This window comes from Salvelinus fontinalis, chromosome 23 (genome assembly GCF_029448725.1).
Source record: "Salvelinus fontinalis isolate EN_2023a chromosome 23, ASM2944872v1, whole genome shotgun sequence".
NCBI classification, from domain to species: domain Eukaryota; kingdom Metazoa; phylum Chordata; class Actinopteri; order Salmoniformes; family Salmonidae; genus Salvelinus; species Salvelinus fontinalis.
The window spans coordinates 36,157,904-36,175,122 of NC_074687.1; the positions used below are offsets into that span (position 1 = coordinate 36,157,904).

General features: G+C 40.2%; 1 protein-coding gene across 2 annotated transcripts; it reads left to right on the forward strand.

Annotated features, from left to right (window-relative positions):
• Positions 1–790: 790 nt before the first annotated feature.
• Positions 791–13,913, forward strand: LOC129821208 (interleukin-1 receptor-like 1). Of its 2 annotated transcripts, XM_055878588.1 has the most exons (12): positions 791–872; positions 5,854–5,901; positions 6,114–6,213; positions 6,353–6,593; positions 7,340–7,523; positions 7,702–7,852; positions 8,167–8,235; positions 8,269–8,398; positions 8,572–8,720; positions 8,829–8,960; positions 9,321–9,485; positions 9,592–13,913. In XM_055878588.1, exons 2-12 carry the CDS (start codon positions 5,881–5,883, stop codon positions 10,026–10,028), a joined length of 1,779 nt encoding a protein of 592 aa, XP_055734563.1. In that variant the 5' UTR covers positions 791–872; positions 5,854–5,880; the 3' UTR covers positions 10,029–13,913. The 2 variants fall into 2 exon arrangements, with proteins under 2 accessions (XP_055734563.1, XP_055734562.1); XM_055878587.1 differs by having other exon boundaries at positions 8,167–8,398.
• Positions 13,914–17,219: the final 3,306 nt, after the last annotated feature.

Sequence of the window (17,219 nt, forward strand, 5' to 3'; positions counted from 1 at the left end):
GAGGAAGGCATGGGGACATGGTTGACACATGGACATGCTGGCTTCTATGCTACGGTGGACAAGGAAAGGGTCCTGCACGGAGTACTGGATGCATCTGTCTGATGTGTTGACCACAGTGACCTGCCGGCCGTCCATTAAACCCTTTCTCCTCATACACATCTCCACGTCCCTCCTGTCCAGGATGGTGTTTCCTGTTTGTCTCTTCTCCAGCCAATCCCTACCCAGGAGGATGATTCTCAGCTCAGGGAGATTATACTGGTCCCCTATTAGAGAGAAGAGTGCATGTTATAGGAAAAATAACACACTTGAATTTTTGCATTACAGTATGACCAAATGTCAGTTTTGCAATGAAACTGACTTGCCTAGTTAAATATTAGTTAAATAAAAAATATATATAAGTGTGAAGCATCCGGTTGGGGTTTCCACTCACTACCAAATATGGTGATGAGAGGAAGCCCAGTGGTAGTGGGAGAAGATGGAGCCAGATGGAATTTGACATACATTATGTTAATTGTCTCAATGATGAAACATTTGATCTCAATACCAATTTTCTGTTCCCAAAACCGGAATCTGATACGAACAGAGTGGACTAAGTGTTGTAGATTTTACCCTTTGCCAAAGTCTTAACTTGCATTGTTAAGAAGGACTTTAAGGAAGAATTGAGTTATTGCACAAGCGCACGTCACAGAATAGGCTTTCCCTAATAGAAATATGCAAATACCTGCTAGAAAGCACTGCCCATACTCCGGCCTACAAGAAAAGTTTACACTGCTCATTATGCTCATATTTAGCCGATTCCAGTTCCAGATATACACCTACTGTGTAAATTCTACTCAGATGCTACTTTAGACTGAGGGAGGATTACTGCGTAGGTAAGGCTTGCAATTCATTTGATTGGATTACAGTTCAGTCTAAGTGTTTTTTTTCTGTGCAAAGCTGAGTAAGCTTCAACAGGCAATATGTGGAAAAGTATGCATCTATGTTGAAATTGTGCTGTTTATGTGATGTTTAGGTTCCAATGGTTGAAATATTGTCATCAGGATATGGTTCATGGTTGTCTAATTAGCAAGTATCTACAGTACACCAGCAGTGCAGTACAACATTTGAAAAACGATTGTAAAATATGCTATTTTGTCAGATGAGTTTTTCTGCGAATGTGGTAAGTTTTCACAACGCTTTGTACAAAACTCAAAAGAGATCATTTAAAAGGCAGTTTCAAAATTCGAACCACATTTTCTATTGACTAAGTATAAAATACACTTGTCAAAATAATACAGACACTTTTTCACCAAACTTAATCAGTGTTCCATCTAGAATATATTTCATATGATCAAATAAAATAATTGTTTTTACAATACAATGCTCCCATAATTTTTGATAAGATTATCTTCTAATTTACTATTAATTAATCCGACTGCTCAAAATTGATAATCACGTAACTGTTTGGTAAATTCATAGATTTTAAACTGGTTTGTCTACTGCAGATTTTGAGCACTAAGTAATGAAAATGTAAGAAAATGTAAAAACATATAAAGCATGATATATATATATACTATTACGATGATGACTATTATGATAAAATAAATTATATTGATTGTATGTAACAAATGCATCTCCTAAACAGTAAACATGTATCACAAATGAAGTTGCTGGGATCTTTATGAAGGAAAGGTTTCACACTGCTTTGCTGAAATGTCATTGCCAGTACAGTACTGTACTATCGTAATATATGCCACAGCAGGTACTTTTATGCAAAGTGACAAAAATGAATCCACACATTTTCATATGTGACCACAGTGAGAATCTAACCCACAACTCTGGTGTTGCTAGTGCCATGCTCTGAGTAACTGAGCCACACAGGACCACAAAAAAGTTTTGTTGCATGCTGGGAATGTGGGTCCAGGTGCTGAATTTTTTACTACTTTAGTGCACGTATGGGTGAATTTGTTCCAGGTCTTCTGCTCCCCTGGGGTGGGGGGACTATAAACAGACGGTGCTGTGGTTTATGGCCGGTACGCCCAATGTGGATCAAATCAAATGGAATCAAATGTTATTAGTCACATGCGCCGAATACAACAGCTGTAAACCTTACAGTGAAATGCTCTCTGGTTGGAGCTGACAGTCTGCACTTTAGCCTGGTGGTCATTGTATCGTTTCGGTTCTGGGGTGCTGAAGTGCAGAGCCAGAGCAGCAGGGAATGTGTCACTGTCCCAATACTTTTGGAGCTCACTGTATATCACACCTCACCTGTCCACAGTGCTAGTTAATGTATGGTGAGCGTTCTGGCACAAAATTATTGCTGTGCATCATCACCCAAATTGGTGCCACACATTGGTGGTAGATGAGCTGAGTTTCCCTCTCACTATATAAATACAATCTATTATTTTTATTGTTATTATTATTAAAATATAAGTGCAACACAATATTGTTAAATACAATACAGGATTGGAATACAGGTAGAAGGTGTATGATTGCCACCCCCATGAGCCACCCTCCTTCAGGCCATGGATGAAGCATGTACTGACATTAATCCAGACCTACAGCATGTCAGGCTTGGATTCGCCATGACAAAAGTTTTTCCCCAGGTTCATGAACAATAAGGATAGTTACTGTGTCGATGAGAACCTTTGGCCGAATGCTAAAGACAGGCTTGATGCAAACTAGTGCCTGCTGAACGTTATGTTGGTTTCATTTTCATTTCATTTGTTTCATGTGATTACAGTACACCTATTTTGTAATTAGGGGTTAACATGGGTAACCGGGATCCCAGGGCTGTCATGGGGACACATCATTTTTCCTACAAAAATGTAATGACAAGACTCAGGAAGACTCAACATTTTTCCCCGATGTCAGCAATAATTCAATTCCACAAAATACACAACATACAGCATCAGATTATCAAAAAATAACAGCACATTCTCCAAACAGATTATCACATTGAAGTCTTTAACCTAGGGTGTTTACACACAAAGTCGCCATTAATTGAAAGCACAAGCATAATTGACACTCCTGGACTGCACACGCGACCCATATGCAGTTCATAAACCCTACTGGAAACCCCCACTGTATAGCCTATAAAATAACATGTGCCTCTTTGAGCTGTCATTGTGTCTCTTCAGACAGTCACAAATGTGATAGGCCTATGCACAATTCGTTACATAGGCACCTCTGTCACAGACATAGCCTACTGTAGGTTGCATTATCAAAGCATGTCTCTCGCCTATGCATGTCAAAATACAGCTATAACATTTTCCCCGCTTCTCTGTGCTGTCTCGTAGTTGTTGCCCATATGAGAGCTTTGGTAGAGTATATGTGATCATCAAACGATATGACAGTAGATAGGCTATGGATATTTTTTAGACAGAGTTGGCCTCTGTTAAAATACCTTGATATTTAAAGTATTTCCACTATTCACCCTCGGTTAGTCATACATGTCAGAGCAAAAACTAAGCCATGAGGTCGAAGGAATTGTCTGCAGAGCTCTGAGACAGGAATGAGTCGAGGCACAGATCTGGGGAAGGGCACCAAAACATTTCTGCAGCATTGAAGGTCCCCAAGAACACATTGGCCTCCATCATTCTTAAGTGGAATAAGTATGGAACCCCCAAGACTCTCCTAGAGCTGGCCGCCTGGCCAAACTGAGCTATTGGGGGAGAAGGGCCTTGGTCACGGAGGTGACCAAGAACCGGATGGTCACTCTGACAGAGCTCCAGAGTTCCTCTGTGGAGATGGGAGAACCTTCTAGAAGGACAACCCATCTCTGCAGCACTCCACCAATCAGGCCTTTGGGTGGCCAGACGGAAGCCACTCTTCAGTAAAAGGCACAGAACAGCTCGCTTGGAGTTTGCCAAAAGGCACCTAAAATACTCTCAGACCATAAGAAACAAGATTCTCTGGTTTGATGAAACCAAGATTGAACTTGTTGGCCTGAATGCCAAGCGTCACGTCTGGAAGAAACCTGGCACCATCCCTACGGTAAAGTATGGTTGTGAGGAGCATCATGCTGTGGGGATGTTTTTCAGTGGCAGGGATTGGGAGACTAGTCAGGATCAAGGGAAAGATGAACGGAGCAAAGGACAGAGAGATCCTTGATAAAAACCTGCTCCAGAGCGCTCAGGACCTCAGACTGGGGCAAAAGGTTCACCTTCCAACAGGACAACAACCCTAAGCACACAGCCAAGACAACACAGGAGTGGCTTCGGGACAAGTCTCTGAATGTCCTTGAGTGGCCCAGCCAGAGCCAGGACTTGAACCCGATCAAACATCTCTGGAGAGACCAGAAAATAGCTGTGCAGCGACGCACCCAATTCAACCTGACAGAGCTTGAGAGGGTCTGCAGAGAAGAATGGGAGAAACTCCCCAAAACAGGTTTGCCAAGCTTGTACCGTCATACCCAAAAATACTCATATTTAAAAATTTCTAAAAAAACTTTTATGCTTTGTCATTTTGTGGTATTGTGTGAAAAAACTGTTGAATCCATTTTATAATAAGGCTGTAACGTAACAAAACGTGGAAAAAGTCAAGGGGTCTCAATAATGCACTGTATTCTGTCATTCTTTGAAGGATGTTATCTAGCCAGCTTAGCGACTTTGCTCATTGGACTTTTGTTTGACTACTGTTACAAAGTTTTTATGATTCAACAAAGCTATACTCGGGATGTGTTCTGCGCTTCCTGGGCGCACTCTATGTTGAGATAGCCTACTGCTGAAATGCGCTGAATGATGCAACAAGTATTAGACTTTCATTCATGTTTCTCATACGCCAATTTCAAAGTTGTTCCAAACGTCAAATTTCGACGTGTTTAAGGTTTAGTTTAGTCATTAACTCCAAAATATTAAGGGTAGGTATTAGCTCAGAATGGTTAAGGTTAAGGTTTTGGATAGGCTTAAAACGAAATATGCAACCTTTTACACCAGAAGCAGATGCTTACGCCCATCCACAACGCCTTAGCAAAACCGAAACCTACTTGAAGGTAACATCCCTCACTGTTGCCCCTAGTGGCCGGTTTCTACATCTCCCTGTGTCCTCAGACATGGATGGACGTCGAATACTGACATGTATCACGGGTGACCTGGATGGAATTAATTGAGGAACATGATAACACTCTGAATTTATGAACGGCCTGTTTCAAAATTCACAACTATGTCATTGGCGATCAGAGATATACTCATGACTAAATATCAGTTTAATTTGCTCTGAAATCATTACATAGTGACGCAGCCAAGTCAACAAGGTGGCTCAGCGCTCTCTTATTTGGGGAGAACCCTGACATGGAGACAATATCTTGGTTTTAAATGCTTTAAATGGTCACTGGATAAATATTAATTATTACCTTGATTAAAACTTGTTAGATTTTGGGGAAAAGATGAATTCCTAGCTGTAATTATATCTGAACAATACATTTCTATTTTGCATCAATTATTGTGAAAGATTTAATCAATGAACACACCTTTGATCGCACATGGGATAGAAATGATGACAATAATATTTTCAGTACATTTTGATGGGTAGTGCAAGTGTATTGCCTAATGTGAAAACAGTGTAAGAATATAGTACTTTCTGCATTAAAAGTGTTACCAGTTTGGAGTTTTGTACTAAGAGTTTTGAAAATTCACCACATACTTGTGAAAATAGCACCAAAGCGATTTGAACAAAAATTGTAGCAAACACAGGTTATTTTCCATAGAGGTCTTGTTGCATGTCATGGTTTCTTCATTCAAGCTTAATATGTTACATGGCCATTTCAATACATGGCCACATTATGTTAACATTTCAGTTTTCATCATTTCTGCTGTATCTATAACAGGATATCCTAACAACATGTTGAATATGACTCTTGTTCTTTCTTATCAGTGGAGGCAAGTTCCTGTTTTGCAGAAAATGTGCTCCTTCACTTTCAGGGTAAGCTCTTTCAGTAATTCTTCACTCTGAACCTAAAAAGGTTTTCTGCATATATATTTTATTCCCTCTTGAAAATAGGTATGTCATTTATTGTAAAAACAAGTAAAGCATGGTCCTGATGTTTTATTATAGAATCTTATGTGGAATGATAGTTCCTGTTCGACTTTATACAATAAGGTAACATTCTTCTTTTTGTTCCCCTTGTCTTGTAGTTGGTGGATGGTGGTCTCATGTTTCTGCTCCTCAGTTTGACTAGGATTTCTGCCCAGAGAGAAATGTCCTTAAACCCCACTACAATAGGTCATTACACAGGTATAGAATCTTCTTCATATCTCACACATTTCTACATCCCATTATTACAAGGCATAGTGAATATATTGTACCTTGAACAATAGACCTCTTTTCCTTCACATGCAACTTAATCGGGTAATGTATGTTCATATTTTGGCAGAGTCCCCATGTAAACTATTTGGCAGGTATGAAACTACTGTGACAGAGGGGGAGGCCCTTCGTTTGCCAGCCTACTATGACCTGAGTCAGTTGGTTTGGGCCAGCGTGACTGAGTTTACCTGGTACAGAAACAGAACCCAAGAGCTCCCGTCCTCTGAGGAAGAGCGTGTGCATCATCATGGACCAGTGCTCTTCTTCCTCCCCCTTTTAATCAACGACTCTGATCAGTACTACACCTACTGGTAATACAACAACTGTGTGTGTGCGTGTGTTTAGGGGTTAGATTGGTAATTGAAAGCGGGGGAGCCCTGTTTGGGAGGGTTAGGGTGAGGGTTGATTCTAGGGTTAGTGTTGAACCTGAATGTGTACATAGGGCTAGGGTAGGCATGCACATTTACAAAGAAAAAACCTAAGGGTCCCTTGTCTTGCACAAACGTTGAATAAAATTATATTTGAACTTACTCTGCCGATTGAAATTTGAGACAAAATATCCACAGAAAACTATTATTACCGACTTCAAAACGCAGAACTCTGTGTGTGGCAATAAAGATGTGTTTGCTCCTGACCTAAGGCCAAGCACAAGACGGAAGGACATGCACGATGATGCATGCATACTGACGGAAATTTTGCAGGTGTTTCCTTGGTTTTGAGCATGTGACAGGTGATAGAAATTTCAACGGCAGTATTGGCACTCTAAAAAGTTGGGTAAATAATACTTTCATGTGGATATTTTGTCTCAAAATTCTACCCATTGAAGGACCAACCACACAAACAACTGGTAGGGTAACATGTAATACAATTTTATTCAACATTCTGACTCGTAAGGAAACTTTCCACATTTTTAAACTGCTTAGTTTCAGGCTGTATATACTATTAGAAAAAAACATTTGCTATCTACAGCCTAAATGGGTTCTTCGGCTGGCCCCCAGTTAGAAGCCTGTTGGTTCCCTTTTGGGTAACTGGTATACTGTGTATGCTTATTTTCCAGGAGAAAGGCCGCAGACACCTGCCATATTTTTGTGACAGAGGTGATTGTGGTCAAAGCCCAACCGTTCGATCATTCAGTCCTGTTTAACGATATCTCAGAGTCCGCATACAACATCGCTATCCCATGTCCTGAGCCCGTGGAAAAACTGTGCCAAGATGGAAAAGAAAACTTAGCCTGGTATAAGGTACTGAACATGACCAGAATACTAACACAACCCTCAAGCCTGTAAAACCATTTACCATTGGTTCTCAACTCCTGTCCTATAGCTCTTAAGGTTTGCACCTGCTCTTGATGAGTGGAATCAGGTGTGTTACTGTTATTTCAGCAAAGAAGTTTGTGAAATTGTTTGTCTTTAACTTCAGAATTTCAGTCCCATTCCAAACAAGTCTGAGAGAAATCTGTGGGTGTACGGCGCCTCCAAAGCAGACGAGGGCATCTATACGTGTGTGTGCACGTGGGAGCACAATGGGACGGTTCTCAACACTTCTGCATCCAGGAGACTAAAGATCCGAGGTATGTAGGTTGTGGCTTGATAACAGCTCTGTCGATTCTCTCAGCATTTTATTTATTTGATTTGAGCTTTGCTGAAACCTCATCCAAGATGGCAGCAGGGTCAGCAAACATGGAAACTCTAGGCTACATTACAGCAGGTTATTAGGCTACACTAGGTACATTAGGCTCCATTTATATCAAACAAACAGAAGCAAAAGCAACCCTCATATCACATGTGGTCTTTGTGGCAGCAACAATCATCAATAACATCAGTGACAACGTTTTGAATGTATCCAAAAGTATCTTTCTGACTAAACTGTGTTTGTCTCCTTCAGCTCCCTCTGCCTCACATCCTCCTCAGATCAACCTGCCTAGAAACGGAAGCACAGAGACCACTGACCTGTGTAGGGATCACACCTGGATCAAATTCTTCATAGACACCACTAAGAAGTTGAGGTGTGAAGTGTTTTGTGGGCAGAACATTGAAGACAACTGTCACGTGTGGTGGGAGATGAATGGAGTGAAAGTGCGCTCGCAGCAGCAAGGCTACTCAGTGAACACCACCAGGTAGGTACACACATGCACGCACACACACATTTATTCATGCATACACACAAGCACACACACACACTTGTTTTGAGAACAAGGTAACATAATTTACACATTTCCTTGAAACAAGACCCCAGATTCACAGTTGAGAATTCTCTGTGTGCATGTTTTGTGTGTATGTGTTACTGTAGCGAGGTGGAGGTATCTTCCATGCGGAGTATCTTTACGGCTATCCTGACCATAAAAACAGTGACTATGAAGGACCTCCAGTCAAAGTTCACGTGTGTTGCAATGAACGAACAGCAATGGATTTATGCAGTGGTTACTCTCAAGCTAAGAGGTTAATGCACACACACTTAAACATCACACAAACACCCAGACACACAAAATCACACATATAAACTGTAACTTTCTTGGTGTTGTGTTCTCCCTGTCTTCCCCCCCACAGGGTTTATGTTTATGTGTCTATGTGTGGTGCTAGTCTTTTTCTTCTTGCTAGCTGCTGTGGCCGTCAAAGTGTTTGACATCGATCTGGCGCTCTTCTTCCGTGGAGTTTTCAAATGCTATGGTCGATCTGAGGGTAAGAACATCTAGCCACCCACTGAAGTTTAATGATGCTATTTCACTAAGATATTTCATTGTACAGAAATGCTTATTCAGCCTACATGATCTGTATAGTATTGGATACCATATCAACATATTACTACATTTAGTTCTTAGTCACCACACTGAAGCATGGCCCACTGATTGTGCAGTGCAGTTGTCTGCAGTAGGCCCTTCTCAACAGGTCCCGGCTGGGGTCAATCCCACTGCAAGTGTATTAGTAATGGGCAAATTTATATTAAACTCAATTTCAGTTCAAATAGAATTGAATCAAATCTGTACAATCTACTCCTTTCATGCTGAGGTTTGACAGAAACCTCTTTGTCTGTGTTTTCAGATGGGAAGGTCTATGATGCTTACGTTGTCTACCAAATGTATGGTGTAAACAAAGACATGGAGGAGAAAGTGTATCACTTTGTGAGCAGCGTTCTGCCCACTGTCCTGGAGCAGAAGTGTGGCTTTAGACTCTTCATCCATGGCAGAGACGACTTACCTGGAGAAGGTTGGTTCTTTCAGACTGTGTCCTACCCTCTAAGAAGCAAATGTAACAGTAATAAACAGTACTGAAGTCAAAAGTTAACTTCTCCTCTCTGTTCTGTTGTCCCCAGACCGCATGGAGTTGGTGGAGGCCTGTATGCAGCTGAGCAGGAAGCTGATTGTCATCCTGACCCCCAGCTCAAGCACATGGTCAGCCTCAGGAGGTCAAGGGTCATGGGGATGCTCGTCTTCGTTGACCACAGCAGATGACTATGACTGTCAGGTGGGGCTCTACCAGGTTCTGGTCCACAGTGAGATGAGCGTCATCCTCATCCAGCTGGGGGACATGGGGGAGGGTGGCTACACACACCTGCCCCCCGGCCTGCAGCACCTGGTGCGCAAGAGTGTCCCCTTAATGTGGCAGGAGGGAAGGCGTGGGTCGATGCTGCCCAACTCAAGCTTCTGGAAGAGGGTGCATTACATGATGCCTTGGCCGCGCCACTCGACTAGTTATAACAACCAGTTAATGACTGTTCTATGTGAACCATCAGAAGGTCTAAGGGCTTGAAGTGCGGTTGGAGGTCTGGGAGTCTGTTATAGAAGAGAACACCCCCAGGTTCTCTGATAATCCTTGTTCCAGTCATAGAAATATCATTAATTATTCCAGTGCTGTGCGTTTAACCTCTAATTCCTCCCAAACCCGGATCTTTGAGCACCCCCATCAGTAAAAAGCTGACTAGCATAGCCTAGCATAGGGTCACAAGTAAATACTAGCATCTAAATATCATTAAATCACAAGTCCAAGACACCAGATGAAAGATACACATCTTGTGAATCCAGCCATCATTTCTGATTTTTAAAATGTTTTACAGGGAAGACACAATATGTAAATCTATTAGCTAACCACGTTAGCAAAAGACACCACTTTTTTTACTCCACCATTTTTTTACTGCATCAGTAGCTATCACAAATTCGAACAAATAAAGCTATAAATAGCCACTAACCAAGAAACAACTTCATCAGATGACAGTCTGATAACATATTTATTGTATAGCATATGTTTTGTTAGAAAAATGTGCATATTTCGGGTATAAATCATAGTTTACCATTGCAGCCACCATCACAACTCTCACCAAAGCGACTAGAATAACTACAGAGAGCAACGTGAATTACCTAAATACTCATCATAAAACATTTCTGAAAAATACACAGCGTACAGCAAATGAAAGACAAAGATCTTGTGAATCCAGCCAATATTTCAGATTTTTTAAGTGTTTTACAGCGAAAACACAATATAGCATTATATTAATTTACCACAATAGCCAGAAACACAACACCATTTACCAGCAGCAAAGGTTAGCGATCGTAACAAGCAAGCAAAAGATATATAATTTGACTAACCTTCATAAACTTCTTCAGATGACAGTCCTGTAACATCATATTACACAATGCATATAGGGTTTGTTCGTAAATGTGCATATGTAGCGGCACAAATCGTGGTTATACAATATGAGTAGTGGCCAAAACTTCAAGCAATCTGTCCGGCGCCATCTTGGAGAGGCACCTAATCTAATCGAAAACTATTCATAAACTTGACAAAAAAATACAGGTTGGACAGCAAATGAAAAATACATTAGTTCTTAATGCAACCGCTTTGTTAGATTTTTAAAATTAACGTTACTGCGCAATACAGCGTGCGCTAAAGCGAGACTGCACCGAAATTCATGGCGCAATTATTGTTTGACATTTGTCTACATAAATACGAATTAACAGCATAAAGACTTCTTACTATTTGACGAGCTTCCATCAGAATCTTGGGCAAGGTGTCCTTTCTCCAGAACAATCGTCTTTTGGTTGAAAGATGTCCTCTTCTCCTGTAGAAATAGCAGCTAACGCTAGCTATGTGCAGGAGAGGTGTCCAACTCGTGAAAGCGCGTGACAAAGAATTCCAGAAAATCGCAATAAACTGATATAAACTGCTATAAGTCGGTTTAAATTAACTACCTTATGATGTCTTTAACACCTATAATGAATAAAAACATGACCGGATATATCTAAAGGCCTATAACCGGAGCGTTCTAGAGCCACAGCCAGAGTTCCTTCCTGCGTCAGAGCAAAGTGAAAAATGTCCGGACACTTTGTTCTGAGGTCTTTTATAAGCTCTCAGTTCTGCCTAGCAACCCCATTTCAACTCTCACTATTCGCTGACACCCAGGGGAAGATGTATGCAGTGCATCTCAACCAATAGAAGACAGGCAGATTTATAAACAGATCTCAGAACAGCAAGAAGATTTCTGCATTCTCACATCCTCATAGGAAAAATGCTCTAACTCGAGTTCTGTTTCACTCACAGACATAATTCAAACGGTTTTAGAAACTAGAGAGTGTTTTCTATCCAATAGTAATAATAATATGCATATTGTACAAGCAAGAATTGAGTACGAGGCAGTTCAATTTGGGAACGAAATTATTACAAAGTGCAAATAGCACCCCCTATTGAGAAGAAGATTTATTAACCACAATATTTGTTGTATTATTTGTTCTGTCTTTTCAGGTGGATTAAACTGAAATTGCAACCAACTTTCTAAGGCTGGTTTAAAAAATGACGATATTTTGGAGATTATTTCCTCTCTGTCTGTTTATCACATCTCTGTTTGTGATTCAATACGTAATATAGTACACTTATCATAATTTGGTTTTAATCCAGAGAGGATAGCAAAGGTATCTAGATCCTCTGAGGCCGTGGAGAGATTCTAATTGTGGTTTTAAAAGAAAACATTAATCATCAGCGTACAATGACGCCTTAGTTTTTAAGCCGCGGATTTCTAATCCCTTAATATTATTGTTTGATCTAATTTTAACAGCTAACATTTCGATGGCAATAATAAATAGATATGCCGATAGTGGACAACCTTGTTTTACTCCTCTAAATAGTTCAAAACTTTCTGAGATGTAGCCATTATTTACTATATTACACCTAGGGTTACAATACATAACTTTAACCCATTTTATAAGAGGTTCCCCAAAATTGAAATATTGTAGGTATTTCTATATAAACTCCAGTCATACTTTATCAAAAGCCTTTTCAAAATCAGCTATGAAAACCAGGCCTGGTGTCCCCTATATTTCATAGTATTCTATTGTTTCCAGTACTTGTCTTATATTATCTCCAATGTATCGTCCATGTAAAAAAAACTGTCTGATTAGGATGAATAATATCTGACAATACTTTTTTAATTCTATGCGCCAAGCATTTTGCTAGGATTTTTGCTTCACAACACTGAATTGTAAGAGGTCTCCAATTTTTTTAATTGACGAGATCTTTATATATACCACTTGGGTCCTGTTTCAGAAATAATGATATCAGACCTTCTTGTTGCGTGTCTGATAATCTACCATTTTATATAGGAGTGGTTAAAACATGCTAATAATGGTCCTCTGAGTATATCAAAAAAAAGTTGTGTATACTTCCACTGGTATGCCATCTAGCCCTGGAGTTTTCCCAGCCTTAAAGGCTTTAAATGCATCAAGAAGTTCCTCCTCTGTAATTTGGCCTTCACATGAGTCTTTTTGTACATGTGTTAATTGTTAATTTGACATTATTATTAAGTAAAAAATCCATACAATTAGTTTCAGTTAGTGGAGATGGAGGAGACTGAAATGAAAACATATCTTTAAAGTACTCCTCTTTCAAAATATCATTTGGTGAATCATGCATGACTCCATCATTTGTTACACGTTTAAACAAAAACAAATTGGTAGCATTTCTATATTCAAGATTGAAAAAGAATTTGGTGCGTTTTTCCCCATATTCCATTCAGTTCGCTTTATTTTTATAATATATTACACTGGATCTTTCTTGAATAAGTTCCTCAATTTCTTTTTCCTCTAACTTATTCTGTGCCTCTATGGTACCGTTTTTATTGCTATCTAACTGTACTGTTGTCCTTCGATTTCCTTTGTTAATATGGACTCTGTTGATCTTTTGGAAATTCTGTAAGAGTAATATATATGCCAATTATGTGATGATCCGACCGCATTCTGTCCCTTATCAACACTTTTTAAACTTTTGGTGCCAGAGAGGTCAGGGTATTTAAGTCTCCAAATATCCACTAATTCCAATATATCCATGACATTCATGATTTTCTTAAGTGCCTGAGGGTGATAGTTTGTTGTGTGATTGAATTTTTGGTCCATAGAGGTATTTAAGACTGTATTAAAATCTCCCACCATAATAATAGAGTCTAGTGTTGCTTGTAGAGTTGATCAATTCTTATAGACATTTTCAAAGAAGCTTGGATCATCATTATTTGGGCCCTATAGGTTAATAAGCCTTATCTGTTAATTGTCCAATAACATATTTAAAATAATCCATATACCTTGATGATCTGTTTGGACAATTTGCACATTTGGATCAAAATTACTGTTAATTAAAACCATCACTCCTTTTGAATTTCTTTGACCATGGGAGAAATATATTTCACCCCCCCAAGTCCTTTTTCCACAAACCTTCATCTAAAATTGTTGAATAAGTTTCCTGTAAACAATAGATTATTATATTCCTTCTCTTTTATCCAGGTAAATACTGATCGTCTTTTCTTATTATCTGCTAAGCCATTACAATTGTAACTGGCTATACTTATTTCACCACTTACCATAGTGAGACACAACTTTCAATTCATCAAAATATATGTTTGTAAACGTACCATTAAAAAGTAACATGATGATTGAGTGTCTATATAACTGTACCATGATATTTGCAGTGCTACTAAGTAAACCTCCAATTGGTCCCCACTATTCCACCCGCTAAAAGCCCTCCTCATCCCGAGTTGGGTTGTCATCCCAATGCCCGGCAGACCACCCCTGACCCCCCGTAGCCCATAGCCCTGAAAAGACTGGGATCCATCCTTCGAAAAGAGCACACAGTGCCATTTGCAGAACAGAAGTAGATCAACCGCCAAATGCATTTCCATCACCCTCACCTCGATTTGTATTATATATAGCCATCAAAAAATATATATTAAAAAAAAATCCTGTTTCTTATTTTCCATAATTATCTATTAATATTTGTAGTCATGTAGGCAATTTATGCAAAGGATTTTACCTCTCACCAGTCTCGCCATTACGAAAATTACATTATTGCAAGCATTTATTATATTAGCAAACAATTATTGTGAATCATCCTATATTGTCCCTAACTTCTTTTACTCCTTCGCAACAGTTGTGGGATACGCACATACACCCCCACTCTTTCCCCACACACAACCATAGGCTCACATTCTCAACAGTTGCACCATCCCAGAGCCCAACTCAAGAAAGGTCTTGATTTACAAATGCATATACAGTTGCAGCTGTATGAGAAGGCCTGCAGGACAGTTAAAATAATGAGCAGAAATTGAGATTTTATTAACCATTGTCACGTCCTAGATGATGGAGGTCAAATGTACACCTTTTGCCTGAAACACCCACAACACGGTCCCCTGTATTGACCATATTCCCAAGCATCTCTATGCAGTCAGACTTTTGATTTTGTGCCATCAGGGCCACAATAATATACCTCCTCTTTGAATGTTCGATTGTGACCCCCTCCCCATGGGTTACTGCAGCTAGTGTTGCCAGCACTGCCACTTCCTGGGTGGGGGCACCCCTCCGGAATCCCCACTGGCTAGGTACAAGGTCATCAAGGTTCTCATTAGCAGCTTTGAGAATGTCCTTGTATAGTATGCTCTCCCTTTAGGGGGCTTTGGCTTTGCAGGACCAACCCTGCCAAGCAGGCTCAAAATCTTGAGGGGGCAGTGCTGCTCTAGGTCTCTGACCGCATTTTGGCTGCATACAGACCACTTACAGCAGGCCCCTAAAACAGTTAGGGACTACTCATTAGTATCTGGGTCATTCAGGTGGGTGTCTACGGTATAGGTTTGTAGACCGTTCCATCAATATAGGATCATAAATAAATAAATTAGATATAATTTATTTGAAAAATGTAGTTCCCAATGATAGGACAATAAATAAATTCAATGTATAACTTATTTTAAAACACTGTTCCACCATGATAGGACAATATATAAATAAATAAATAAATAAATAAGACGTATAATTCATTATAAAAAAAGTATATCCATCATCTGAACAACATTGAAAGCTCTCTCACATCCCCGCTCACAGCAATACATTGGTTCTGGGATATGCAACCATTTCCTTTCTCACTCAACGCCACACTTTCCCAAACATAAAAAAAACACACCACACCATCCACACATACTGTGCTTTCTGTGTACTGAGTTTTTATATTCACCATGTTGAATTAGTGCTTTTGTGTTCCAATTAGTTATATTTGAAGATATACAGTGTGTGGGGGGGGGGAGTATTTAGTCAGCCACCAATTGTGCAAGTTCTCCCACTTAAAAAGATGAAAGAGGCCTGTAATTTTCATCATAGGTACACTTCAACTATGACAGAAAAAATGAGGGAAAAAAATTCCAGAAAATCACATTGTAGGATTTTTTTATGAATTTATTTGCAAATTATGGTGGAAAATAAGTATTTGGTCACCTACAAACAAGCAAGATTTCTGGCTCCCACAGACCTGTAACTTCTTCTTTAAGAGGCGCCTCTGTCCTCCACTCGTTACCTGTATTAATGGCACCTGTTTGAACTTGTTATCAGTATAAAAGACACCTGTCCACAACCTCAAACAGTCACACTCCAAACTCCACTATGGCCAAGACCAAAGAGCTGTCAAAGGACACCAGAAACAAAATTGTAGACCTGCACCAGGCTGGGAAGACTGAATCTGCAATAGGTAAGCAGCTTGGTTTGAAGAAATCAACTGTGGGAGCAATTATTAGGAAATGGAAGACATACAAGACCACTGATAATCTCCCTGAATCTGGGGCTCCATGCAAGATCTCACCCCGTGGGTTCAAAATGATCACAAGAACGGTGAGCAAAAATCCCAGAACCACACGGGGGGACCTGGTGAATGACCTGCAGAGAGCTGGGACCAAAGTAACAAAGCCTACCATCAGTAACACACTACACCGCCAGGGACTCAAATCCTGCAATGCGAGACGTGTCCCCCTGCTTAAGCCAGCACATGTCCAGGCCCGTCTGAAGTTTGCTAGAGAGCATTTGGATGATCCAGAAGAAGATTGTGAGAATGTCATATGGTCAGATGAAACCAAAATATAACTTTTTGGTAAAAACTCAACTCGTCGTGTTTGGAGGACAAAGAATGCTGAGTTGCATCCAAAGAACACCATACCTACTGTGAAGCATTGGGGTGGAAACATCATGCTTTTGGGCTGTTTTTCTGCAAAGGGACCAGGACGACTGATCCATGTAAAGGAAATAATGAATGGGGCCATGTATCGTGAGATTTTGAGTGAAAGCCTCCTTCCATCAGCAAGGGCATTGAAGATGAAACGTGGCTGGGTCTTTCAGCATGACAATGATCCCAAACACACCGCCCGGGCAACAAAGGAGTGGCTTCGTAAGAAGCATTTCAAGGTCCTGGAGTGGCCTAGCCAGTCTCCAGATCTCAACCCCATAGAAAATCTTCGGAGGGAGTTGAAAGTCCGTGTTGCCCAGCAACAGCCCCAAAGCATCACTGCTCTAGAGGAGATCTGCATGGAGGAATGGGCCAAAATACCAGCAACAGTGTGTGAAAACCTTGTGAAGACTTACAGAAAATGTTTGACCTCTGTCATTGCCAAGAAAGGGTATATAACAAAGTATTGAGAAACTTTTGTTATTGACC

Excerpts from the sequence above, each read along its gene's own strand:
- LOC129821208 (XM_055878587.1), top strand. The coding sequence starts at position 5,881 with ATGTGCTCCTTCACTTTCAGG. Across the intron at positions 6,214-6,352 it reads TACAATAGGTCATTACACAG|AGTCCCCATGTAAACTATTT; the intron begins GTATAGAATCTT and ends ATATTTTGGCAG. Across the intron at positions 6,594-7,339 it reads GATCAGTACTACACCTACTG|GAGAAAGGCCGCAGACACCT; the intron begins GTAATACAACAA and ends CTTATTTTCCAG.